This window comes from Sus scrofa, chromosome 6, assembly GCF_054392235.1.
Source record: "Sus scrofa isolate SSC_HxYL_T2T_F1_AM1 chromosome 6, Sscrofa_HxYL_maternal_Yorkshire_Landrace_v2.0, whole genome shotgun sequence".
NCBI lineage: Eukaryota > Metazoa > Chordata > Mammalia > Artiodactyla > Suidae > Sus > Sus scrofa.
The window spans coordinates 89,733,003-89,760,299 of NC_139388.1; the positions used below are offsets into that span (position 1 = coordinate 89,733,003).

The following is a 27,297-nucleotide window of genomic DNA, read 5'->3' on the forward strand; positions in this document are numbered from 1 at the left end:
TTAGGGTATAAAAATTTATTACACATACAGAATATTACCACTAACAAATGCAGACAGGCTAGGACACAACGGTACACGATGGAGAATGGCCAGCTCTTTGGAAAGTGAACAGGTTTGGGTGGCTTGCAGCCTCGTGCCACGCAGACTGGCCGGATAGGAAAGCACATGCCAAACTCCAGGGGACGTCAGGGCATCGAGTGGCTGCTCTGTGTGCCCACTGCCTTCCCCGTCTGATCTGGGGCTTGGAAGGATGCCACACCCAGAAGCAAGCAACTGAAGCAAAGGGGCTTCCTAAGGTGGCCCGGGCTTGTCTCTGAAGTCAAGGCAACACCATTTTAAGCAACGTGTTTAATTAACTGGATGATTTCCACAAACTATACACAAAGTTTCTAACCATCACAATTGAGTGGAGTACAAAACATTAAGTTACAGGCTGTGGGAGGAGAAGGCAGCACCAACGGCGGCACCTTCTGATCCTGGTTGGTCTGGGGTAGGGGTGGGGGAGGTTTCTTTTTAAACCGAGCCCCTCATTTCAATGTACAAAAGAATTACTCTGATCGATATTAAATTGTATTGAAAACAAAATGGACTAAAAAGCAAAGACTACTCTATGTTGGGGTGAAAATGGGAAAAAGAATGAGTCCTTCAGAGCAGGAAGGGGAGAGCCGAAGGAAGGTTCTGTGGCAGTGACCTCAGGTCACTCACGCTGTTCCATTTTTACTTTTGGTGGTCTCAGGAAGGTCCGGTTCTTCTTCTCTTTCTTCCCCTTGGTATTAGCTTGGAAGTTTCGCCAGCTGTCCACACGACCATCTCGACTTTCCTAAGCACAAAAGAGGTTCGAGGTGAGGAACCAGTTAAGGATGGGGGGGCCTGAGGCTGCTCTGCCATCTGGCCAGAGCCCAGCCCAGCCCTCCCCTCAGAATAATCCAAGAGCAGAGCTTTTCTCCCACTTATACGGGCCTAAGAAAGGGTCGCACTACCCCTAGAAGGCAGGATAGGCCACAGGCTGGAAAAGAGGACAAAATGAGTAATACTCATCATGACGAGGCCACCATTTGCTGGGGATCTCTGAACTAGACATTGAACACATGCTATTTCTAACCCTCCCAAAAAGCTGACTGCAGTGTGTTGTGCCACTGGCATTTCACAAATGAAGACACCAGGGCTCAGAAAGGTTGCATCCTTTTCTCAGAGCCAGCCAGCAGTATAGACGCTCTTCCCCCAACTCCTGGCACCTCCCTTCTGGCCCCTAAAACCTGGAGGGAGGCACAAAGCCAGCACAATTCCTGGCCAGCTGTGCTGGGAGGGCCATGAGGATCCCACCCCCTTACTGAGGGGACTACTCATTTTCTCTCTTTGCATACAGGCAGTGGGACAGAAACAAAGCCAGCAGCTCTGGTTAACCAATCCTTACCCTGAGTCCTAAATTTTACAGAGGACAAGACCAAATGTTGCTCAATTCAGGAAAATGGCTGAGCAACTGAAGGATGTAATGAAGATATCAAAGAGGAATCAAGTTCAAAAGCCTTGAGTCTCTCTGCAGGCAGGACTCCAGGGTAACAAAAACCTTGGTTTCTATTAACTAGAACGCTAAGGGCCCAACTCCACGTTCACCCCCTCAGTTAAATGTGCAGGCTATTTTTCTTGAGTCCACGTGGCAGCTGTGCCCATCACACCCTTGCCAAGGCTACAGAGCACAGAGGCAGCTAGGCCAGGACTCATTCCCCAGAGCCCCCACTCTTCCCCACATAAGCCATTTCCCTGACTGGCTGGCCCCTTCAGGACTGGGAATGCCAGGAACCAAGGTTCTAGGCTGGCAAGTTTTCTTACTCTGGAGTGAGAGTCCCTGGCCACCCTAGAAATGTACCTCAAAATTTTTCTGCCACTCCCTTTCTCGTTTGGCTTTTTCTTGAGCTTCAATCTCTTCTTCCCTTTGTCGCTTCCTAGGAAGAAAACCAGCCCATGGGATTTACATGATGCTTAGAGACTGTTAACCATATAAGTTAGGTATCTCCCCACAGAAGCAAGCACAGAAAGTTCCCTAGGGTTCTCCAAAGACGGCCCTCTGGAAAGGGCTCAAAGCACTTCAGGAATGTGTCATCCCAAAGCACGCAGAGGAGACCATGGGGCCAGATACAAATACTTCCTTTACAGAGAGAAACAGATGAAGTCGTCAAAGCCTAGCCAACACTAATCGGAGGTTCTGGGCTCAGTCCATGATGAAACTAATTTCCCTGCAGTTGAATGACCATTACCACAGTACAGGTTCTTATTCAAGAGGCTCTTGGGACAAAACACTCTCCCCAAACAAGGACACTTCACACAACCCCAACTAACAAAACCTACTTACTGTTAAACACCAATAAACAATACAAAATACATAAACTAAATTCATCTCAAGATTTCTGAGAAACAAAGGAAATCATATTTGTAGGACAAAAAAACATTTTGTAAGTGATTACATTCACCACACTACATACTCACCCAAACTGCAGCCGGGAGCCACACAAAACACTCTGGCCTCAATAAGCCTACTTCATTCCCAGAAATTGGGAAGAAAACACACAGCACTCTTGATTATAAACTCCCTAGGGACAGACCTATTCAATATTTTCCAAAAGTCAGAGAAAATTCCTTGCCCAGTGATTCACAAGTTTGACTACGTCAGATAACTATTTTAAACGGTCTCTTAAATTATGTACTACGTGGAGTTCCCGTCATGGCTCAGTGGTTAACGAATCTGACTAGGAACCATGAGGCTGAGGGTTCGATCCCTGGCCTCACTCAGTGGGTTAAGGATCCGGCGTTGCCGTGAGCTGTGGTGTAGGTTGCAGACGCGGCTCAGATCCTGAGTTGCTGTGGCTGTGGCACAGACTGGCAGCTACAGCTCCAACTGGACTCCTAGCCTGGGAACCTCCAAAATGCCACAGGTGTGGTCCTAGAAAAGCCAAAAAAAAAAAAAAAAAAAAAAAAAGATGTACTACATAAATTCTCATCAGGAAAATCCCCAAAGACTGCCTTGGTTAATCCAGGTATTTACATATGGCTTAAACAAATATACAGATATATACCTTTCATGCATCTCCTTGGCTTCTCTTTCTTTCCTTTTAATTTCCAGCTCAGCAAAGAGTTTCATGGTCTGTTTGTATACTGCTTGTTTAAACTAAAAAAAAAAAAAAAAAAAAAAAAAGATTAAGAACAAAAGAAAAGTAAATATTCACCAGCAACCTGAATCAAATACTTTTAGATGGAGCCCAAAACGAAATCAAATTCAACCACCAAAGAAAAAAAGATTCTTCAGAGAGAAGCACTTAATGATGCTGGCTCTCTCCTGGGAGATAAATAAGACAACCGCCAATGAGATCTTTCCATTTTCGCCACGCAGCTGATATAGAGGAAAAAGGCACCAATACAAAAAAAAAAAAAAAAAAAAAAAAAAAAACTATGCATTTATCACAACCATTGAAATTTTGGAGGGCCCATCCTCCAAAGAATTTCGAAAAATAACTTTCCTTCTTTCTTTTCACGGACACTTCATATTTACTGTGAGCTAGACACCAAGCTCGGCACTAGAGATGTTCAGGTGCCGTCAGGCACATGAGCCTCAGGAGTCCACTAACTGTGGCAGAGCTACTACTTGTCCCCACTATCTGTTCACCCTTCTGGTAAAATCCTTTATCTGTTCTCCCTTCTGGTAAAATCCTTTATCTTAAAGCACACGGCCACCCAGTATAAAAGCCTGTATTTCCCAGACTTCTTTGTAGTTAGATGTGGCCCTGTAACTTAAGCTTTAGCCAACTGGTTATAAGGAAAAGTGAGGTAGCAACTTCCTGTAATGTTTTCTTTTGTTTTGTTGTCTTTTTAGGGCCACACCTCAGGGTGCCCAGGCTAGGAGTTTAACTGGAGCTGCAGCTGACAGCCTAGGCCACAGTCACAGCAACGCAGGATCTGAGCCACGTCTGCGACCTACACCACAGCCCACAGCAATACCAGATCCTTAACCCACTGAGCAAGGCCAGGGATTGAACCCACATCCTCACGGATACCAGTCAGGTTCACTACCACTGAGCCACGACGGGAAGTCCCAAAATGTTCTTAAGAGGAAGCACTTAAGAGGGAAGCTTATCCCTTCCTGCTCCCTTCCTCTAACCTGCTGTTTGTACATGGTGCGGTGACAACACATCCTGGACTGTGAGGATGGAAACAACACTTGCTGGCAGAGCTACAGAAAGGAGGACAATGAGTCCTTGAATGACACAAGATCCAGCAGCCATCTTCCCAAAGACTGTTACACAGGAGAGAAAAAAAGGCATTAACTTGTTCAAACCACTGTCATTTGGAGCCTCAGTTGCACACAGTTGAACTTATATTCTTACTCATACACTGACAGAAAGAGCTAACCACAATATTAGGTAGAAAATAAAACTCTTATCTTTTTCTTTTTTATTTATTTATTTATTTTTTTTGTCTTTTTGCCTTTTCTTGAGCCGCTCCCACGGCATATGGAGGTTCCCAGGCTAGGGGTCGAATCGGAGCTGTAGCCACTGGCCTACGCCAGAGCCACAGCAACACAGGATCCGAGCCACGTCTGCGACCTATACCACAGCTCATGGCAACGCCAGATCCTTAACCCACTGAGCAAGGCCAGGGATCAAACCTGAAACCTCATGGTTCCTAGTCGGATTCATTAACCACTGAGCCACGACAGGAACTCCAACAAAACTTTTACCTTTAAAAAAAAACTCCCCCAGGAGTTCCCATTTTGGCTCAGTGGGCTAAGAACCTGAAATAGTATCCATGAGGATTTGGATTCGATCCCTGGCCTCACTCAATGGGTTTAAGGATCCAGGGCTGCCACAAGCTCACAGATGCAGCTCGGATCCCGTGTTGCTGTGACTGTGGCACAGGCCCCAGCTACAGCTCCGATTTGACCCCTAGTCTAGGAATTTCCATGTGCCACAGGAGCGGCCATAAAAAGAAAAAAAAAATTTCCCCCAAACATACAATATTTTAAATATATAAAAAAACATAAAAGATAACCCATCATGTGGATTTCAATGGGTTTATATCCTAAAACCAGAAACAATGGAACAAACCAGAAACATTGGAACATTTGTTCCAATGTTTCTGGTTTTAGGATATAAAAACTAAACTAAACAAACTAAAAACTAAAACTGCAGTTGACCAAGAGTCATCTGTGGTTGCTCCCAAAGCTGTCCATCCCAGTTGCAGAAAAAGGGAAATAAAGGAATCTCAAAATTACTCTCACTTCTCTTTAATACTGTTACCTGCCAGGCACTGGCTCAGTGAAAGCAATGCTGACAAATTCCAGTCCTTAGCAAGGACAAACATTGCAAAGCTGAACTGCTAGATGAACAGCTACTAGTGATTTTAAAATTTTTACATTTTCCTGCCTTTTCCAAATCATTAGCACATGTTCCTTTATAATCAGGAAGAAAGTTAAGGTTTTTAACAACTTAGGAGAACCAAGGAGTATTTATAAGAAGGTCTTCAGAAAAGTCTAAAAGGATAATTAAAGGGAAGGGAAAGTAGGACTGAGGAGAAAAAAACTAAAATACTGAAGTGGAATAAACCCCAAACAGGTGACCAGGAGAAAAGATAACCTAATAGTTCTCAAGCACTGTTACCACACAGAAGAGGGAACCAGGTGCTGTTAGTAAAACTACCAAAGGAAGAAGTTTACAGGAAGTTTCCCTAGTGGGACAGCCTCTCCACTAAATCTTTAAAAATAAGCACATGGATAAGTTACTTATTCACCTTATTTGAGGCAAAATTAAGATGACTAAATTTTTCATGCTAGGAGTTACCATCGTGGCTCAGCATAAACAAATCTGATTAGTATCCACAAGGACATAGGTTCAAATCCCGGCCTCACTCAGTGGGTTAAGGATCCGGCATTGCTGTGGCTGTGGTGCAGGCCAACCACTAAGGCTCCAATTCAACTCCTAGCCTGGAACCTCCATATACCATGGGTGTAGCCCTGAAAAAGACCAAAAAAAAAAAAAAAAAAAAAAAATTTTTTTTTCATGCTAGTGAGGCCACTGGACACAAATATTTAAGAGAACCTCTCTCTTAATCAGTCTCCACTAAAGAACCCACGGGATTAACCGATGTCCTCCACTGCTCTGGAAACACATTCCTACCGGGAGCACAATGAGTACAGGCGGCTAGGAGACTGCAGTTGACCAAGAGTCATCTGTGGTTGCTCCCAAAGCTGTCCATCCCAGTTGCAGTTACTACTGTATTTACGTGATTTAAACATCATAGAAATTGATGAACATGGCTATAAAAATAGATGCCTGCTGGTTCTTTTAAAACTAAGTGGAGAGAGATCCCATCATGGTGCAGCGGAAACGAATCCAACTAGGAACCATGAGGTTGCCGGTTCAATCTCTGGCCTCGGTCAGTGGGTTAAGGATCCGGGGTTGCCATGAGCTGTGCTATAGGTCGCAGATGCGGCTCAGATCCCATGTTGCTGTGGCTGTGGTGTAGGCCGGCGGGTATAACTCCGATTAGTCCCCTGGCCTTGCAACCTCCATATGCTGTGGGTTCGGCCCTAAAGAGACCAAAATAAAACAAAACAAAACAAAACAAAAAAATACTAAGTGGAATGCTTTAGAAAGAGCCAATAAACGTAAGTCCCTAAAAATAACTGCCGTTGAAGGTACAGGTGAGAGAGCTAGATAAGACAAAAAACAATCTAGGACTTGGCCCTTGGTTTGCTTCACAGGTACCAACAATGTCAATGTACCTCAAAAGAAATTAAAGTTGAAGTTCCCGTCCTGGCTCAGTGGTTAATGAATCCAACTAGGAACCATGAGGTTGCGGGTTCGATCCCTGCCCTTGCTCAGTGGGTTAAGGATGCGGCATTGCCGTGAGCTATGGTGTAGGTCACAGACACGGCTGAGATCCCGCATTGCTGTGGCTCTGGTGTAGGCCAGCAGCTACAGCTCCGATTAGACCCCTAGCCTGGGAACCTCCATGTGCCGTGGGAGCGGCCCTAGAAGAGGTTTAAAAAAAAAAAAAAGGAAAGAAAAAGAAATTAAAGTTCCCGTCTTGGCTTGGCAGAAACGAATATGACTAGCATCCATGAAGACGCAGGTTCAATCCTTGGCCTTGCTCAGCAGGTTAAGGATCCAGCATTGCCATGAGCTGTGGTGTAGGTCGAAGATGTGGCTCGGATCTGTGGCTGTGATGTAGGCTGGCAGCGGCAGCTCAGATTTGACCCCTAGCCTGGGAACCTCCATATGCTGTGGGAGCGGCCCTAGTAAAGACAAACAAAAAAAAGTAGACATTGTGGATAATGCTTTGTGCGTATGTTTTATAAAGTCAACTGCAAGCTCCAATGAGCAGACACACCTTCAAAGCCCAAAGCTCTGTATCAAAAAAATAAGGTGGATTTTTCAAAAATGTTAATGAATATACATTTAAATATTTTCATTAAAATGTTTCTAGCATGTATGTACCATTCTTTAGGCTTCTCTCTCCTTGACTAGCCAGTGAGTGAACTCAATCACACAAGCTGAGGTGTCTTTTCCCGTATTTAACTTACCAGCTCAGGATCATCTTCCTCCACATTTGTAGGCTTTCCTTCCTTCTTTAATTGCTTTTTTCGCTCTTTCACCTAAAAAGAATTTTTTCCCATCAAAAAGTGAGCACTCATACTTTGAGAATATTCAATAAGCTGCACATATATAATATGTACACTCTTCTATAACAAAAAAAGTTTGCATTTAAAAAAGCTGAGCCTCTCCCCTCCCTTCCAAAATAATGATGCAATCAAAGAAAACTAGGAACCAGGGGGTCTTTTCTCCAACCTCATCTAAAATCCAACACAAGGGGACCAGCAGGGGAACTGCCCCCAACTCATCAGATCCTAGGCCAGATCCAAGCAGCCTTTGATACACTGGACAGATTATGCATTTATGTTTCATGGCCCATGGTTATGTGTTAATAGCAAAAAAAGTATATCTGTCAAGTTTCAGAAGAAGCTACAGAATTTGTGGCATCAAATATAATCGTTTTCAGGCATTTCTACAACTGCATTCTGGATGACTTTCACTGTGAAACCTCCTTAAACCAATAATTTTCACATCACATTAACTGCTGTTTTTTATCACTTTGGGGCACCATTGAGATTACCCCCACAAAAAAATAAATATACCCATTCACATAAGAATGATATTACTCCATTAAACTACCATTTAATCCAGAAAAAAGTCAAGTGCCTTAAGCTCAGAAAGGCCCTACTGCCACCCTGTGGTCAGAAAGCCTGAGGATGGCTCCTTTACAGGCTAAACACAAAAGGGTAATGACCACAATTCATGGTCAGGTTCTTTTCAGGTTTCTAACAGAATTTGGCCCATAGGTGCCATTTCCAACAAAACCAGCAAGACACAGTTATGGCAGTCTGTGCCCTCTTTTTCCTCATCTAAACTGGATTCATTACTACTATTGGTTATATTGTTGTTTCAGATTCCAAAGCTCTCCAAAGAGAAGGTCACATCCATATTCACTCCCAATTGAAACAGCTCTTTTTAATTTTTTTTTTTTTTTTTGTCTTTTTGCCATTTCTTGGGCCGCTCCCATGGCATATGGAGGTTCCCAGGCTAGGGGTCGAATCGGAGCCGTAGCTGCCAGCCTACGCTAGAGCCACAGCAACGCGGGATCCGAGCCGCGTCTGCAACCTACACCACAGCTCACGGCAATGCTGGATCCTCAACCCACTGAGCAAGGCCAGGGACTGAACCCGCAACCTCATGGTTCCTAGTCAGATTCATTAACCACTGCGCCATGACGGGAACTCCTGAAATAGCTCTTATAAATGGCCTCAAGATTCTTGTCCCAACAAGTAAAAAAAAACAAAACAAAGACTTTTTCTTACCTCAAGGAAGCTATTTTAATATTTTTCACCACTCAGGAGATTTAGGTAATGCAAAAAAAATAAAGCCAGCTATAACTGAATTTATTTCAATTGAGTCTTCCCAACCCTGTTATTAATACAGACATTTACCTCCTATTTTAATTTTTTGTTAATTTACTCATATCCCCTTGTCAGCCTTTCTCAAGCCCATGTTTCAACCCTTTCACAGAGATAATAAAAATCCAGGGTCAAGCATCAGCATGGCTGCTCCACTTTTCCACTCTCTCTAAGGCAGTGTGACAACATGTGATGAAAAGGCAAGAAAAGCCTTCTTTCCACTACACGGGACTGGTAAGGCAAGAGTTAGGAGTGTTCGGGCCACAACTCATCCTGAGCTCTAGAGCTGAGTGCCGGCTCTAGGCACACACTACTCATGACACCACAGCACAGTGGTGGAGACCAGAGGAGTGGTCCCGCCAGTCAGACATTGCCATGTTAACGTTTACCCTCCTGCAAGGCTCCCAACCTTACTAATACTTCCTGTAAACACAGCAGCACTATAAATACTTACGGTGTGTTCCACGTATTCTTTTCCTGCCTGAATTACATCCAGGGCCCTCTTCTTTTGTTCCTGATCCAGTAGCAACTTGTAAGCTTTGTCCACAGCTAATGCAAAACATTGAAATTAACTGTTTCTGCAAACACCCTCTAAAAGTCTGAACTATACTCAGGCAGTGTAAATGGACTTGTGCCATCTAAAAACATTCCCTACTTTGTTAAATTATTTACTGTTGTTACACTCATTTAAAAACATACAGCTAAAGCATTGACTTTCCTTGAGAGCCTTGGGAAAAAATTAAATATACACTCAAGGCTAAATATACCACATCCAAATTTAATTCAGTGATCAAATGCTTCCAACTAACTATTTTTTTTATGTTCAAAGGAAGAAAAAAATGATCCTATACAATAACAGTCTCTGTTGGCACATAAAAGTTTTAACAAGGCAAAGTTAAGGTCTATTTCAAAACAGAAACATTTTGCTTAGGAATGACAACTGTTCTACTGAAGGCCTCAGCTTCTTCATGACCAGAAGACAAAACTAAAACATTCTTTTCTTGATCCAGGACTAGGAACAGTTAGTCCCTAGCATTGCTAATACATTACTCAGAAGCAGGTAAATTTACAAATACCTTCAAAAGCCTTTTGTGCTCTGTCAGCATCATCTTGATTTTTGTCAGGATGCACCAGTATGGATAGCTATAAGAGAAAGGTTTGTCAATAAGAACATGCAGTAATTCTGCGCCTGCACTGTCTCTTTACAATCAAAAGCCCTAGGTATTCTGACAAGCATTTTAAAAAATTAGTATCATAAAATGCCCAGAATTATTAGCCCTTAATAAAATTCAAGTACCGAAAGGTAAACGTACAAGTAGAAAACCTTTAGTTGAGAAAAAATGTAAGCCTAGCAATCAGGAGGATGTTGGGATAATTGGGGGGAGGGAGGGGAACAGAAAGTACCAAGTTCCTTTTATGTTTCTTATACTGAGCACTAAAGAGGATTAAACAGGTATGAGACAGCATCTCTCTCCTCAAAGAACTTCTGACATAAAGCAGTGGCTCTCAGTTCTGGCTCCAACCCTGTGAAGATTTTTAGGAATACAGAGGTCTACTTTCCAGCTTGAGACCTTCTGAATCAATCTCTAGCATCTGTACTTTTTAAGCCTCTACTAGACTTCATATCAGATGATAGTAAGGAATTAGTGTTAATTTGTTAGGTGTGACGAGTAATTATACAAGGAAATGTCCTTTTTTGTCCCCCCTTTATACGTAGGGTATAAGGAAGGTCCCAGCCGAGGAGTCAAATCAGAGCAGCAGCTGCAGGTTTAGGCCACAGCCAAGGCAATGCCGGACCCGAGCTGCATCTGTAACCTATGCAGCTTGCAGCAACACTGGATCCTTAACTGATTGAGCAAGGGCAGGGATTGAACTTGCATCCTCACAGACACTATGTTGGCTTCTTAACCTGCTGAGCTACAACAGGAATGCCAAGAAAATGTCCATTTTTACCTTGGCAGGATAACTGCTTAAGTATTTAGAGATAGAGAATCATGGTATCTGTAATTTATATTATAATGATTAATTGGCTACAAAAATTTATCAGTAATGAGCAGCGGAAACAAATCTGACTAGAAACCATGAGGTTGCGGGTTTAGTCCCTGGCCTCGCTCAGTGGGTTAAGGATCCGGTGTTGCCGGGAGCTGTAGTGCAGGTCACAGACACAGCTGGGATCCTGCATTGCTGTGGCTGTGGTGTAGGCCAGCAGCGATAACTCCAATTTGACCCCTAGCCTGGGAATCTCCACATGGCGCAGGTGCAGCCCTAAAATGCAAAAAAATATATATATAAATAATGAAGTAAACCATTGCATACAGATGAATATATGGGCATTCACTGATTTCTTCTTTCTTCGTTTTTTTTTGGCTGTGCCCACAGCATGCAGAAATTCCCAGGCCAAGGATCAAACCCATGGCACAGCAATGACAACATTGGATCCTTGACCAAGGAATCCCATTTTATTCTTTCTTTTTAAAATGTAATTAAAATTTCTTGGATTTCCCATCGTGGCACAGTAGAAACGAATCCAACTAGGAACCATGAGGTTGTGGGTTCAACCCCTGGCCTCACTCAGTGGGTTAAGGATCCAGCGGTGCCATGAGCTGTGGTGTAGGTCACAGATGGGGCTCGGATCTGGCGTTGCTGTGGCTATGGCTTAGGCCGGCAGCTATGGCTCTGATTAGACCCTTAGCCTGGGAACCTCCATGTGCCACAGGTGTGGCCCTAAAAAGAAAAAATAAAATAAATAAAATAAACTAAAATAAAATAAAATTTCTATCATAAAAAATTTTAAAAACAAAAACCCCCAAGGTAACTCTTTCAGACAGCCTGGGTTAAGACCACAGGTGACTCTTTCAGACAGCCTAGGTTAAGAACCACTGACCTACTCTCACCGATAAAAACAGTGCGAAAAGAGGGACTACGTTCGGGGAGGACAGCAAGTGGGAATCTAAGGCTAAATCCAGCATGACTAGAGCCTGAATCCTGGGTTCTAATTCCAACTTCAATCACCTACTAGCTGTGAGACCTCAAGCAATTCACTTAATCTAGCTCTGCCCCAGTTTCCTCCTTTGTAAATGGGACAATACTATATACCTATATCTCACTGTGTTGTTACAAGGACGAAACAAGATAATGCAAGTAAAGAACTTACTGTCTAACACGCACTAACAATAGCACATGAAACGGACATACCATATGCCAAGACCTAGTATAAGTGCGGTATGTGCGCTACACCTCATGCAAATCCTTACACCAACCCTAGATGGAGTCACCATCATCATGTGCATTTTACAAATAAGTGCATTTTACAGGGCACAGAAAGGTTAAGAGTAACTTGCCAAAGCTCACACTGCCTGTAAGATGTACAGCCAAGACTGACACTCAAGCCATACAGCTCTAGCACCCACGTTCTTAACTACCTGGCCGGATTAATGACTAAATAAGAACGTAGTTACTGAGTTATTTGTATGATTACATAAAGATCTTAAAAGTTTTGACTATGAATTTGAATGATTGCTCATTTAATTGGGAAAGACCTCTAATACATTATATTTGAAAACCTGAAATTTCAGGAAAAGGTAAAAAAGTTAAACACAAGTCCAGAGTGTAACTCAGGAAGAAAAAAAGCTATCAAGTTATATAATGGGAAATGATTGAGTAGGCAAAGATAAAAAACACCTTGGCTTAATAGTAGATCAGAAGTGATTATGAGTCAGCAATGTGGGGGCAATGACTGTACTGAACGAGCAACCACCAACACTGGATATTAACAAGTCTGTCATGCAGGCGCTGAGAATTAGAGTCAGCACTGGTCAGGCCCTATTAAAATAGGAAGTACATAAGAGATATGCTAAGGAAAAAAATTTTTTTAAAGACATGAAATACAGAGAAAATCCAATTTGCAAAGGGCTAGGGGGTTGCTCAGCTATCAAAACTGAAAGAGTGTTTTTAAAAAGGCTACTGGGAGTTCCCAGCATGATGCTGCAGAAAGAAATCTGACTAGGAACCATGAGGTTTGCAGGTTCAATCCCTGGCCTTGCTCAGTGGGTTAAGGATCTGGCGTTGCCATGAGATGTGGCATAGGCCGGCAGCTACAGCTCTGATTAGACCCCTAGCCTGGGAACCTCCATATGCCCCGGGTACAAAAGACAAAAATAAATAAATAAAAGTAAAAAAGGCTACTAATATGTAAACCAGCTATAATGAAAAAAAAATAATTATATAAAAAATGAAAAAAAAAGGCTACCATAAAACTTTATAGCATGAGTTATTAAATATTAGAAAAGGCAAGAATCAGAGGTTATAGATCTCCTTTCCTAGAAAATTTTCAGAAAGCATTCTTTATATTAAACCAAGTATCTTCTGAGTATTCATATGTAAGTTTGCAGAGGACAGAATTATTGAGGAATGAGATCTCAAAACCAGAAAACTATTATGAATTGTTTAACATGTTCTCCCCTAGAAGCTAGGGCATTTGCTAAGAATGATTCCATGTAAGCTCTATTATTCCACTTTGTACTTCTCCCACAATTAAGGGGATGGAAAGATTCTATTTGGATATAAAATTCATCCTTTTCACAGGTAAGCTATAGTCATTAAATTGTTTAAGATTTTTACACCACTGTAGACTTTTTAAAGAGTTACATAGCCTTTAAAAAAAAGGGGAGGGGGTTAAATTTTGGCCAAAAAGTCATAATAGCAAGTCCTAAGAGAATCACATGCTTAGTACATTTTCAAAAGGTTCAAACTCCATCTATTACAGGAACATAGTACCATACCTGCCGAAACCTCTTTTTTATTTCTTCATCTGTCACTTCAGGATCTATCTGAAGAACCTGGAAGAATCAAAATCAAAACTGTAAAAGAGATTTTAAAAATTTATAAACTTAAGACATGCTCAATAATTATACACATTATAATTAGTATCTAGAACAGTACTCAGCCTTCTAGAATAATGCCTGGCATATAGTTCTAAAAAATGTTTAAGAAATATAAATGAGTAAGCCAATAACAAAATAGTAGCTATAGTGTTTTAGGGTTTTCTATTAATACAGTGGTTATATTTACTCCATCAGAAAAATAATATACTACCCTACACCCAGGGATATGTTTCCAGACCATGAGAAAAATGTTCCATTCTCCTTCATTCATTAAGAAAAGTACCCACCCCCCACTTATCTTTGTATATGCAGACAACGCATAGCAACTCAACAGGGAAATAATTAGGCTGGCAACCTTTCGTCTCAATCCAAAAATGCCCACTTGGCTCCACTTTATATCTATAACTTACATGGCCCAATGGTTCCCAACCCAGAGTAGGAATCTGAGAGCAATGCCTGGGGCTCACTGTAGGAAAGTCTAATTCCACTACAGCCATGCAACTCTGAACACGCCAGATCTCATCTGATCTTGGAAGCTAAGCAGGGTTGGGCCTGGTTACTACTTGGATTGGAGGAAAATCTGATTCCAGCTCAGTAAAATTGGGGTACAACCAAATGGCAGGAAAGTCTGTATTTTTTAGCAACACTGTTTTAAAAATAATTTCATCATTCTTCTCCAAACCTGGATATCCTAGTGTTGATATTCCTCATCAAGGATTCTGATCACAGCACCAACAAACACGTTAATTCAAACATTTATACAGTAGCTACTACTTGCTGAACATGCTGCTATGCACAAGAAATGCAAAGACAAGTAAACATGGGCAACACTTTTTTAAATTACTAAATAGCAAGAATTTTTTTAAAGAAAGGATTATCGGAGTTCCCTTCGTGGTGCAGAGGAAACGAATCCAACTAGGAACCATGAGGTTGTGGGTTCAATCCCTGGCCTTGCCTCATGGGTTAAGGATCTGGTCCTGCCGGGAGCTGTGGTGTAGGTTGAAGGCACGGTTCAGATCCCGAGTTGCTGTGGCTGTGGCTGTGGCTGATTAGACCCCTAGCCCGGGAACTTCCATATGTCTCAGGTGTGGCCCTAAGAAGCAAAAATAATAATAATAACAATAATAATAATAATAATAATAATAATAATAATAAAGAAGGGATTATTATAAACTATACATTTAAACCACATGGTTTCATAGCGTAGTCCACAATTCAACCTAACGCCAATTATTTATTTACTTAGTATTCAAGGTGCAAGGAAGGCAAAGAAGGGCAAAGGGTGAGAAGGCCTGTTAGAAATTTAGATGAGTGAGTAAACCAGCTATAATGAAAAAAAATTTTTTTAATTAAAAAATAAAAGAAATTCAGATGTGCAGGCCTCATTTCAGTGTGACTAAATCAGAACCAACATTTCAACAAGATCCCCAGATGATATGAATCCTGCTAAAGTTTGAGACGCACTGCTAAGGCATGATGAGGTCAGAAATAAGTGCATTTGGGAGTTCCCGTGATGGCTCAGAGGAAATGAATCTAGTAACCATGAGGTTTCCGGTTCGATCCCTGGCCTCGCTCAGTGGGTTAAGGATCTAGCGTTGCCGTGAGCTGTGGTATAGGTTGCAGACACGGCTCAGATCTGGTGTTGCCGTGGCTGTGGTACAGGCCGGCAGCTATAGCTCCGATTAGACCCCTAGCCTGGGAACCTCCATATGCCCCGAGTGCAGCCCTAAAAAGACAAGAGACAAAAAAAAAGAAAGAAAGAAAGAAGTGCATTTGAGGTTAGCAGAACTGACCATCAGTAATTAAGGGGCACAAAGAAAAAAAAAGAAATCTTGAAATGAAAAATACATACCAAGTACAGCAGAAATTTGCACAACATTGTAAATCAACTTAATAAAAAATTTTTTTAAAGAAAAATACATACCAAAGAAATTAAAACTCAAAAGTAATCAGCCAAGCTTACTCAGATGTCACAGGCTTAGAAAAACTTGACAAGTAATGTCAAGATTTATAGCAAGCTTTTACCACATTCAAACAGCAATAGAGTTACTGGTAGGCAATGAATCTGAATCATCCCTGCAGTCAGTAGACTTTTGAAGGTTATTACAAGAGCACACCCATTCTCAAATGCCAGCCATATAATTGGGAATGAGGGAAAAGGAAGAAAAATTTTAGAACAAAGACTTTTCAAAAGTCAGTGCACCCCCTCAAACCTTCCCAAGGGAGAAAGGATTTGGGAAAAAGTCACTCAAGAGGAAAAACACAGCCATGTAAGATGTGTAGACAAAGGAAGTAAATGTATAAACACAAATATTCAGAAAACCTTCTTTCCTTGGTCCTGGGGAAAAGGAATGTCCTGGAGCAAACCAAAGTCCAGGAAACTGAACAAGATGTTCAAAATCAATGTGAAAGGATGGAAAGTTCCACTTTCACAAAAAAAAAAACACAATACCTCAGTAAAGCTATAACCTAGAACTAATCAAGCTAAATGTAGTTCATAAACCTGGACTGGTTCCCAAGTTCAAAAATAAAACAAACAAACAAAAAAAGGAAAGAAAAGGAGTTCCTGTCTTGGCACAGTGGTGAACGAATGAGACTAGGAACCTTGAGGTTGCGGGTTCGGTCCCTGCCCTTGCTCAGTGGGTTAACGATCCGGCGTTGCCGTGAGCTGTGGTGTAGGTTGCAGACGCGGCTCGGATCCCACGTTGCTGTGGCTCTGGTGTAGACCTTCAGCTGTGGCTCCGATTCCACCCCTAGCCTGGGAACCTCCATGTGCTGCAGGAGCGGCCCAAGAAATAGCAAAAAGACAAAAATAAATAAATAAATAAAATAAAATAAAATAAAATAAAACAGCTATAATTGGAGTTCCCATCGTGGCTCAATGGTTAACGAATCCAACTAGGAACCATGAGGTTGCGGGTTTGGTCCCTGGCCTTGCTCAGTGGGTTAAGGATCCAGCATTGCCATGAGCTGTGGTGTAGGTCACAGACGAAGCTTGGATCCCACACTGCTGTGGCTCTGGCAAAGGCCGGCAAAGCTTCAATTCGATCCCTAACCTGAGAACCTCCATATGCTGCAGGTGCAGCCCTAGAAAAGATAGAAAGACAAAAAAAAAAAAAAAAAAAAAAAAAAAAAAGCTATAGTTGAGATTTGTTTAAGATAACTGGAGCCATTTGAGTGTGAACTCTGTGCCAAATGTTAGTGAATTGCAGTAATGTTGTCTTCCCTAGGTGCAGCAATGGTGCTGTGATTACATGGAAATTTGTTCTTATTTTGAGGCGATCCATGGTAAGCAGTTAGTCATGAAGCATCAATGTCTGTAGCTTACTTCCAAATGATTTGGCAAAAATGAAGAGGGTATATATACAAACAAACACATACACTAAAAGTTATTTTTCCAAGAGTACACATATATATCATACGTGTACTGATCACTGGCAACAAATACTCACTGACTGCCTTCAAAGCTAGCTAATCCAACTTCTTTTCCATCTTTAAGAGCTGGAGGTGCCAGAGAGTTTCCACTGTGGCTCAGCAGGTTACACACCCAACTAGTATCCATGAGGATGAGGATTCGATGCCTGGCCTGGCTCAGTGGGTTAAGGAGCTGGTGTTGCCATGACCTGTGGTGTAGGGTGCAGATGTGGCTCAGATCCCAAGTTGCTGCGGCTGTGGCATAGGCTGGCAGCTGCAGTTTTGATTCGACTCCTAGCCTGGGAACTTTCATATGCGGTAGATGTGGCCCTAAAAAGCAGAAAAAAAAGAGTTGGAGGCGCCATATATGGCCCTGAAACACAGTAAAGACAATGGGTCTATACCTGTGGCCCAAACCTCTCTGCAGCCAGCTTTATTCATTCAGTACAAACTTGAGGAGCACCTGGGATCACTAGATACTGTGCTCACAACCATTCTCATGGAATTTAATGTCCACAAGGGAAGGAACAGATAAGTCACAAGTAATTCTCACCAAAATGATAAACATATGGCTCTAAGGAAGCACACAGGTCTATTCGATTCTTGGAAGATTTTTTTCCTGAATTCCTGCTATGTCTCAGGCTTTGGGGATACTGCAATAAAAACCCACAATCTTGGACCTCAGAAAATTAACTAATTATCACATGGAAACAAAAATGCTTGACTGTGGCATTTATATAAGTTCCTAAACTCGAACTGCAATAGTCTCCTTTGGGATCTGCAGTTTGAAAGAGGAATCCAGTCTTAGGTCACACCTGAATTCTCTGACCTGTTAATAATGTGCAAGTTCCAGAGTCCTTTGGGATGAATATCTTTCTTTCCAACGTGCTGTTTTAAACAAGATACAGAAAACAAAGTCTGTGGTGCTGCATTCTGGGGCTTTAAAGTTAAATAGAAAAAAAAGGAACAGGAAAAAGACTAAGCAAGGGCACAGGTTCACCTAAGCTTATGGAAGGAAGTGGGGGAGAACAATTTTAGAATGCCTAAGAAACATGCTTGCTTAATGGCTGAAGGTTAGAAATGTGTCCAAATAGGGAGCTGTAGAGATGGCAGGAAGAGGGGGGAAAAATGCCCCTAGATTAGGATTCCTGTAATAAGACCCCTTAGAGTCCCATTCTAATTTCTCCCTTTTCTACCTGCTGCTCAGTAAATCAGTACATAGGAACAGGACTACTCACATTTCAATTTATAGCTGAGAGGACAGCTATTACTGTATCACTTCTCCTTACTAGAAAAAGACCAGTCTGCTTACCTCTGCAGAAAAATCTGATTCATTCAGAGGTCTTGATAGTAGTACATGAAAAAACAGAAGTTAATGATTTCTTAAATTGCTAGGATCACCTAATTCTGACTTAAAAGCCAAAAAGCAACTTTTTAAGAAGACAATGACGTTGGGAGAGGAAGGAATAAATTAGGAATTTGGGGTTACTACTACTATATATTAGATATAGAAAACAGATAACCAACAAGAACCTACTTTATAGCACAAGGAACTACAGTCAATACTTGTATAATGGAAATGAATCCACAAAAGAACATACAGGAGTTCACTGTGCTCAGCAGGTTAAGGATCCAGCGTTGTCACTGCTGTGGTGTGGGAATCTGCCTGGGAATCTCTGCATGTCAAGGGCATGGCCAAAAAAAAGAATTTATGTGTACACACAAACACACAGTTCTGATCTGATCCCTGGCCTGGGAATTCCATATGCAATAAGGCAGCCAAAAAAAAAAGTATGACTTGAAGTTCCCATCATGGCTTGGCAGAAACAAATCTGACTAGCCTCCATGAGGACAGAGGTTTGATCCCTGGCCTTGCTCGGTGGGTTAAGGATCCGGCATTGTTGTGAGCTGTGGTGTAGGTTGCAGATGTGGCCTGGATCCTGTGTTGCTGTGGCAGTGGCGTAGGCCAGCACCTACAGCTCTGATTCGACCCCTACCCTGAGAATTTACATATGCTGAGGGTGCGGCCCTAAAAACACATGTGCGCGCGTGCACACACACACACACACACACACACACAAAGTACAACTAAATGGAAAGAACATGCCATCAAATTCTGTATCACCTTTCAGACATATTATCTCCCTCTATGCCCTCCCCAAATCATAGCAAAATACTCTTAAGCTTTTCACCTCCTTCTTCCCTTTCAAATACATTAGGTGGGGCAGGGCAAAGTACACATCTATTTTGGGTGGAGAGTCAAGATGGCCTAGAATAGAGAGCCCAATTGGGACAAAGACAGTAACCACATGGGAACACTGGCCAGTCACACAGTGCTGGAGCCCAAACGAGGTGAGAAAAGCATTCACAGAAGGGTAACCTAACACTGTGCCAAAACGGTTGAGGAGGACATCTCCTTGGACAGGTAGCTCGCCATAGGTTGTTAGAACCTAAGCAGGTGAAACTGTCAATATGGGAGGATAGCCCAGTGCAAGGTCTCGAAGCCCAAGAGGGATGAAGAAGGCATTTCCACGGAGGTAGAGCCCAACACAGGGTGGCTGAGACCAAGCAGGGTAAGGAGAATGTTCACAAGGGAAGATGGCCTGGCAGAGGGTACAGGAGTCCAAGCAAGGACATCTCCACAAAGGGGTGGCCCAGCATGTGATGTGGAAGCCTGTGCATGGAGAGGTTGGTGAGGTGAATGCCCGTGTAGGAGGGCATCCAGTGTAACAGGGCAGCCCAACTCAAGGTAGAGGAGCCCAAGTACAACTGGCAAAGAGAGGTGGAACCTGAACAGAGAGAAGGGGACCTCCGGGCAGGGAGGTGACCCAGAGTGTGGAATCAGAGCCCAAGTAAGATGAGGTGGGTGTACCCAGAAGAAAGTGGCCTGACACAGGATGTCAAAGCCAGAGCAGGGTAGGAAGCATGCCTGCTTGGTGGGGAGATTGCTGGAGCCCAAGAGCAATGACGAGAGCTCCCAGGGACTGAAGGGTAGGCACAGGCAGCCAAAGGCAGGTGAAAAACATATCCACAATGAAGGAAGACCTGGAAGCGGAGTTTAGAGCTCAGGATGGGGAGAAGGATTTCTGCACAGTGAGGCAACCCAGTGTTAGTGTCTGAAAGCAGCAGAATGAGGACGGCATTCACATGAGGGAAGGAGTGGCAATGGGAGATCAGCTGCATACAGGAGGATCGATTAAATATATATTACAGATAGTGGGAACCAGATTTCTCACTATCAGACAAGGGAGCTATGAACATGGAAAGTAAAAAAAAAACCTACAATAAACCCTGTTGGGGAGTTCCTGTTGTGGCTCAGTGAACCCGACTAGCATCCATGAGGATGCAGGTTCGATCCCTGGCCTCGCTCAGTGGGTTAGGATCTGGCGTTGCCATGAGCTGTGATGTAGGTTGCAGACGTGGCTCAAATCCCACATTGCTGTGGCTGTGGCGTAGGCCAGCGGCTACAGCTCCGACTGGAACCCTAGGCTGGGAGTCTCCATATACTGCCAGTGCAGCCCGAAAAGACAAAAAAAGACAAAAAGAAAAAAAAAAGAATAAACCCTGTGGTATTGGATTGAAATTCTATGTAAATATGTGTACGTGTATGTGTACACACACACACCCACACCCACACACACACTCTCACTGGCCCTATTTACCAATAGAGTCTGAGAGAAGGGACATCCCAATGGCAATGGGTATACCAAGCACCCAAATCTTTTTTTTTTTTTTTTTGTCTTTTTAGGGCCACACCCATGGCACATGAAGGTTCCCAAGCTAGAGGACAAACTGGAGCTGGAGCTGTCAGCCTACACCACAGCCACAGCAACACAGGATCTGAGCCAAGTTTGCAATCTACACCACAGCTCACAACAATGCCAGATCCTTAACCCACTGAGCAAAGCCAGGGATCAAACCCATGTCCCCATGGATACTAGTCAGGTTCATTAACCACCAAGCCACAATAGGAACTCCCAAGCACCCAAATCTTGATTTCTAAATATTACTCTTCATTAAAAGGAATCAGAGCGCCTCAGTAAAATGGTTAACTCCTGGCTAGGTCAGGAAAAGCACAATAATGCCTAGTAATCCAAGAATGAAGACATATCAAAAAGACAAGAGCTGGCTTGAAAGTAACCTACTGGCCAAATCTGGGACATTTGTGCATCAAAATAAACAACAGAGAAATATAACCTGTTGAACAAAACAGGAAACCCCAAGTCTCTACTGACAAACGTAGAGACATTTTGATAAGGAAATACTTATCAATTACAAAGGGAAAAAAAATTAACTTCATGAACAAACCTAGCAGGCATCATGTGATCAAGTTAACATCACTAGTAACCAGATAAATCAGAATCATGCACCACTTTACAAGTCACAAAGAGAGGAATTCAGTATTGTCTCTGCTATTCCTGTCAACATTGCATAAACTGAATCTAATGTGAAGAAACATCAAACAAACTCAAGCTGAGAAAGATGCTATAAAATAACTGGCCTTCAGAAATGCCGAAGTCATGAAAGTCAAGGAAAGACTGAGCAGCTGTTTCAGACTGAAGGAAACTAAAAAGACAGGACAATTAAATGTAACAGAACCCTAGTCAGGTTCATTACCACTGAGCCACTATGGGAACTCCTTGAGATTATTTTAAAATGAAAATACTATTGGAGTTCCTGTTGTGGCTCAGCGGAAACGAATCTGACTAGCATCCATGAGGATGCAAGGTTCGATCCCTGGCCTAGTTCAGTGGGTTAAGGATCTGGCATTGCCGTGAGTTATGGTGTAGGTCGTAGACGTGGCTCAGATCCCATGGTTGCTGTGGCTATGGCGTAGGCCAGCAGCTACAGCTCCGATTCAATCCCTAGCCTGGGAACCTCCATATGCTGCAGGTGCATCCCTAAAAAGACATTAAAAAAGAAAAGAAAAGAAAAATAAACAAATAAATAAGATGAAAACATTCTTGAAAAATTACTCTTCAAAAACAGAAATGGAGAGTTCCCATTGTGGTGCAGCAGAAACTAATCCATCTAGTGACCATGAGGTTTCGAGTTCAAGCCCTGGCATTGCTGTGGCTGTGGCTGCAGCTGCAGCTCCAATTCAACCCCTAGCCTGGGAACCTCCATGTATCACAAGTGCAGCCCTAAAAAGACATAAAAAAAAAATAAAAAAACTTCTAGAAATGGAGAATGGTGATGGCTGCACAACACTGTGAATGTACTTAATGCCACTTAAACTATACTCTTAAAAATGGTTAAAACGGTTAATTTTATGTTATGTATGTTTTACGATTTTAAAAAATGGGGGAAAAGTTTTTTTTCTTCCTTTTTCTCTTTTTTTGCACATCCTGTGGCATCTGGAGTTCCCAAGACAAGGATCAGATCTGAGCCTCAGTTGCCACCTACACCACAGTTGTGGCAATGCAGGATCCTTTAACCCACTGTGTCAGGCCATGCATCAAACTCAAGTTCTACTGATGATCCGGCTGCACCACAGCAGGAACTCCAGGAAAAAGTTTTTGATAAGTGCTCAGTAAGTGTTTTTTATAAGATGTAACAACACTCATTTCAAATTTATTTGTAATTGCAAACAATGAGAAACGAGTTGGAGTTCCCATTGTGACTCAGTGGTAACAAACCCAACTAGTATCCCTGGCCTTGCTCAGTGGGTTAAGAATCCGGCATTGCCATGAGCTGTGGTAAAGGTGGCAGACACAGCTCAGATCCAGCGTTGCTGCGTTGCTGTGGCTGTGTTGTAGGCCAGCAGCTACAGTTACAATTCAATCCCAGCCTAGGAACTTCCAAATGGCCTTTAAAAAAAAAAAAAAAGAAAGAAAAAAAGAAACGAGTTTATCCTACTATAAAGGAATTTTTAAAATAATAACTATAAAGATTTTTTAAAGTGTATAAAAATAGTTTCTGTAACAATACAGCATTTAAAATGGCATGAAGTGGGAGTTCCCATCTTGGCGCAGTGGAAACGAATCTGACTAGGAACCATGAGGTTGCAGGTTCGATCCCCGGCCTTGCTTCGTGGGCTAAGGATCCGGTGTTGCTGTGAGCTGTGGTGTAGATTGCAGATGTGGCTCAGATGTGGCATTGCTGCAGCTCTGGCGAAGGCCAGCAGCAACAGCTCCAATTAGACCCCTAGCCTGGGAACCTCCATATGCCGCAGGTGCAGCCCTAAAAAGACAAAACAAAATAAAATAGCATGAAGTGTATGACCCTCGTTTTTAAATAGAACTTAAATAAAACAGGTTAAGTATAAACAGGTGTTTTCTTAGGTGGGATTATACCTATTTATTTATTCCTTTTTTTGTCTTTTTGCCTTTTCTAGGGCTGCTCCCATGGCATATGGAGGTTTCCAGGCTAGAGGTGGAATCGGACCTGTAGCTGCCAGCCTATGCCACAGCTACAGCGTGCAGGACCCAAGCCGTGTCTGCAACCTACACCACAGCTCACGGCAACGATGGATCCTTAACCCACTGAGCAAGGCCAGGATTGAACCTGCAACCTCATGGTTCCTAGTCGGATTTCTTAACCACTGTGCCATGACGGGCACTCCATGCTTATTTATTCTTGCTTTCTCTATTTTTCTCATTTTTACATAAAATATAGTTTATTTTTATAATCAGGAAACATTTAAAGTTATAAAAACTAAGGAAACCCAAAAGTGTATTTGCTTGCCTAAAATCTTGTGATCATTTTATGGTGGTTAGGGTTAGGGTTAGATTTTTTACTGTGGTGAAAGAGAAAAGTTTTAACAAGCAAATTAAAGCAAAGACCATAAATTCAATCAAGGATAGCTATCCCTTCACATCTGAAAATAAATCCATATTACATTTGGGATACTAAAAGATGAGAGTGAGCTCTACACACAATAAAATCACCCAAGTTCAATTCCAACTATGCACAGTACAAATTAGGTGAGTGTTCTGATGTACGTCTGCCTGTAGTTGTGTAAAGTTCTCTACCACTGGCCACAGCAACACCAGACAGCTCACCTCAAATGGGTTCAAGTTGAAGTAGGAGGAACCAGGACGAGTCAATCTTTCAATCTGATTTTTAGACGTTAGAACCGAATCTCTCTTCTCTATTTGTTTCACCTAAAATGTAAGGGATAAAAATTTCATTAGTAAAGCTCAATAATGAACTCTGAAGTATCATCTTAACAAGTACTCATTGACATGTTCAGCAAACATTTATATGCGTGTTCACATGTTCAAGATATTTTGCTACAACAGCTACCACTTACTGAATTTTAATATAATGTAAAAAACTTTACAGGTATTTATTCCTTTCAACAATCTCATACAATAGGTACCAGCATTATCCCCATTTTGCAGATAAGAAAACTGAGAGTTAGGGTAACTGACTTATAACCATCCAAATTTTAACCCCACAGCAAACTCCAGAGTAGACAACAAGAAGATTCAAGGATAAATAAGTCACAGCCACCACTTCAAAGAGCTTCCACTCTAAAGATGGAAGGTGCACTTGTGAGCATTCATACCTAATTTACAACTTTTTAAGAGAAGAAAAATATAGTTACACTGAAATACACACTAAAAGTAGCACCAAAGAAGTATGTGGGGGGGGAGCAGATACCTTGGCCTTTTTAAGTCTATTAGAGTTAGAAAAATCCATGACCTGAGACAATGTTAAGGAGAACAAGCACCAGGTAGTCCTAGGAAAAACCCCTGGTGCCGCTGTCAGAACTGAAATTTTAGTTGGAATGAATCTCTGGTATATTATACACCATCTCTATTTCTAGGGCCAAGACAAATTTGGAAAGGATTTCAATAACATAAGCTAATCCTTCCCAACATCTTCCCTCCTCACTCTTTTGTAAAACAGCATGCCACTCCCCTCCATACTCTTTTTCCCCAGACTTATTTTTCCTCATAGCACTTACCACTTACCTGACACTACCTTGTATATACGTTCATTGTTTATCCTTCTCTACAGAATGCAAGCTGTACGAAGACAGGATTTTTTCTCTCTGTTGTTCTCTACCATATCTCCAGAAACTAAACAGTACACTAGTCCATATCAGGTGCTCAATAAACATTAGCTGAATGATGATTAAAGGGTCCTCCTTTACTTTCTCTCATCCAATTAAACCCAGGACAGCTTTTGCTTAAACCAAGAAACAGTAAGTAAAATAAGTTCCACTATAATTGCTGAGTAGTCATTAGAAGCCAGTAAACTGGTACCAGAGTATTAACATTTTCAAGTGAATTAAGCATTTCAAAAGGACTGACTACAGTGGATGTGCTAATTTCCATTTTTAAATTTAATATTTTTGGGGGGATTTTTTTGTTTGTTTTTTGTCTTTTGTCTTTTTAGGGCCGCATCTGTGGCCTATGGAGGTTCCCAGACTAGCAGTCCAATCAGAGCTACAGCTGCTGGCCTACGCCACAGCCACAGCAATGTGGGATCTAAGCGACATCTGCGACCTACACCACAGTTCACAGCAATGCTGGATCCTTAACCCACTGAGCAAGGCCAAGGATCGAACCCACAACCTCATGGTTACTGGTCGGGTTAGTTAACCACTTAGCCACCTAAACTTAACATTAGCCTAAACTTAATATTTTGGAGAAACAAATATATAACAAGCACTGTCACAAATACCACAGATAAAAAATGAATGTGACATGGTGCTTAACTCTGAGTACTTCAAAGCCAGGTGTGGAGCAACTCCATTCTTCAAATCTATGCCAACTTGAAAAGGTCCACTTTCATCCTTGTTTTAACTCCTACAAAGATGTTTCTGCTTTATATTTTATGAAAAAACCCTTTCTCATATTTAATCCTCAATAAAACTCTTGTTTTAATATTAACTCCTGTTCTACAGACGTTAAAACTGAGGATTAGCAATATTAAGGCCTTCAAATGATTCAGTCACAGTCACTTCAACTACCTTGCACGAATCCAACCCGTGATCCTCTGACTCCAAAAGCCATGATTTTCTTTCATTTATCCATTCACTTATTTATTCATTCATTCTTTTACCCAACAAATACACACTGAGCAACCATGTCCTAGGCTCTGGAGATGCGACAGTAAAGAAGACTCAGACCAAATTCACTCCTGTGCTAACATGATACCAAGCTGTTATCCGCTGTAAGAACCGAACAAATTATTTCACCTCCCTTAAGCTCAGGTTTGTCATCTGTAAGATGGAGATAATGCCTACTTGGTATGATGCATAACGCCTTGCGTTCGCAAATGGCAAAAATAACTACTAATAAAATTTACTGCAGTGTACTATGAGTAGAGAGTGCTTCCGTTTAAAATAAAAATGGGGGCCAAGCCGGTTAAGTTGTCCCCAGGAGGGCCCAGCCTCCCAACGACTAAGTGGACTTGGGGAACTCTGCACGCGCCCAGGCGCTTCGTTGGCCACACAGGCCGCCTAGCCGCAGACGCCGAACCCGCGCTCCTTTTTCGTTGTCCAGAGGATCCTCCCGCTGCATGGGGAAAAGACGTACAAACACTCCCGGCCCCCCACCGCCCCAAAGGCCAGACAGGAGGGGCAGCCCAACTGTCCAGGCCAGAAGGATCACTGCCTTCGCCCGCTGGGAGGGAAGCGCCCGGCCGAGTCGCCCCGGTGCCAGCATTCTTCACTCTGTGCTCACCTCGCTGTAGAAGGTCATAAAAGCTTCCTCTGTGCTGCCTCCGCCACCCGAAGCCCCACTCTCCCCTGGAGCCGCCATTTCCCCCGGCCCAGCCACCACGTGACTCTTCTGCGCAGGCGCCACCTCACATGAGTCTTATAGGTCGGCCTCTCTAGCCCCGCCTCCTTTCTTGCGATCCTTAAAGGGCTCGTAGCCCAGTCAGACGTCTCTAAGTAAACTCCTTTTTAAATTAAGGTAAAATACACATGATATACAACCAACCACTTTAAAATGAACAATCCAGTGGCCTTTAGTACAGAAACAGTGTTATGCAACTACCACCTCTATCTAGTTCCAAAAGAGTTGCAACATCTCAAGA

The 27,297-nt window shown here is 42.4% G+C and overlaps 1 protein-coding gene across 4 annotated transcripts; it reads right to left on the reverse strand.

The window, feature by feature from the left end:
• On the reverse strand, nt 1-27,045 carry DNAJC8 (DnaJ heat shock protein family (Hsp40) member C8). 4 transcript variants are annotated; one of them, XM_003356239.5, is made up of 9 exons: nt 26,940-27,045; nt 24,303-24,404; nt 13,783-13,839; nt 10,078-10,144; nt 9,456-9,550; nt 7,574-7,645; nt 3,072-3,163; nt 1,868-1,943; nt 1-820 (listed from the first exon to the last, which is right to left on the reverse strand). In XM_003356239.5, exons 1-9 carry the CDS (start codon nt 27,015-27,017, stop codon nt 698-700), a joined length of 762 nt encoding a protein of 253 aa, XP_003356287.1. In that variant the 5' UTR covers nt 27,018-27,045; the 3' UTR covers nt 1-697. The 4 variants fall into 4 exon arrangements, 3 of the variants coding, with proteins under 3 accessions (XP_003356287.1, XP_084819744.1, XP_020951323.1); XM_084963618.1 differs by lacking the exon at nt 9,456-9,550; XM_021095664.2 differs by lacking the exon at nt 1,868-1,943.
• Nucleotides 27,046-27,297: the final 252 nt, after the last annotated feature.

What these genes read in the sequence shown, in the direction of transcription:
- DNAJC8 (XM_003356239.5), bottom strand. Translation starts at nt 27,017, where the DNA reads ATGGCGGCTCCAGGGGAGAGTGGGGCTTCGGGTGGCGGAGGCAGCACA. An exon ending in TCAACTTGAACCCATTTGAG is followed by an intron (nt 13,840 to 24,302) that starts GTGAGCTGTCTG and finishes TGATTCTTCCAG; the next exon opens with GTTCTTCAGATAGATCCTGA. An exon ending in AGGAAGATGATCCTGAGCTG is followed by an intron (nt 3,164 to 7,573) that starts GTAAGTTAAATA and finishes TTTTTTTTTTAG; the next exon opens with TTTAAACAAGCAGTATACAA.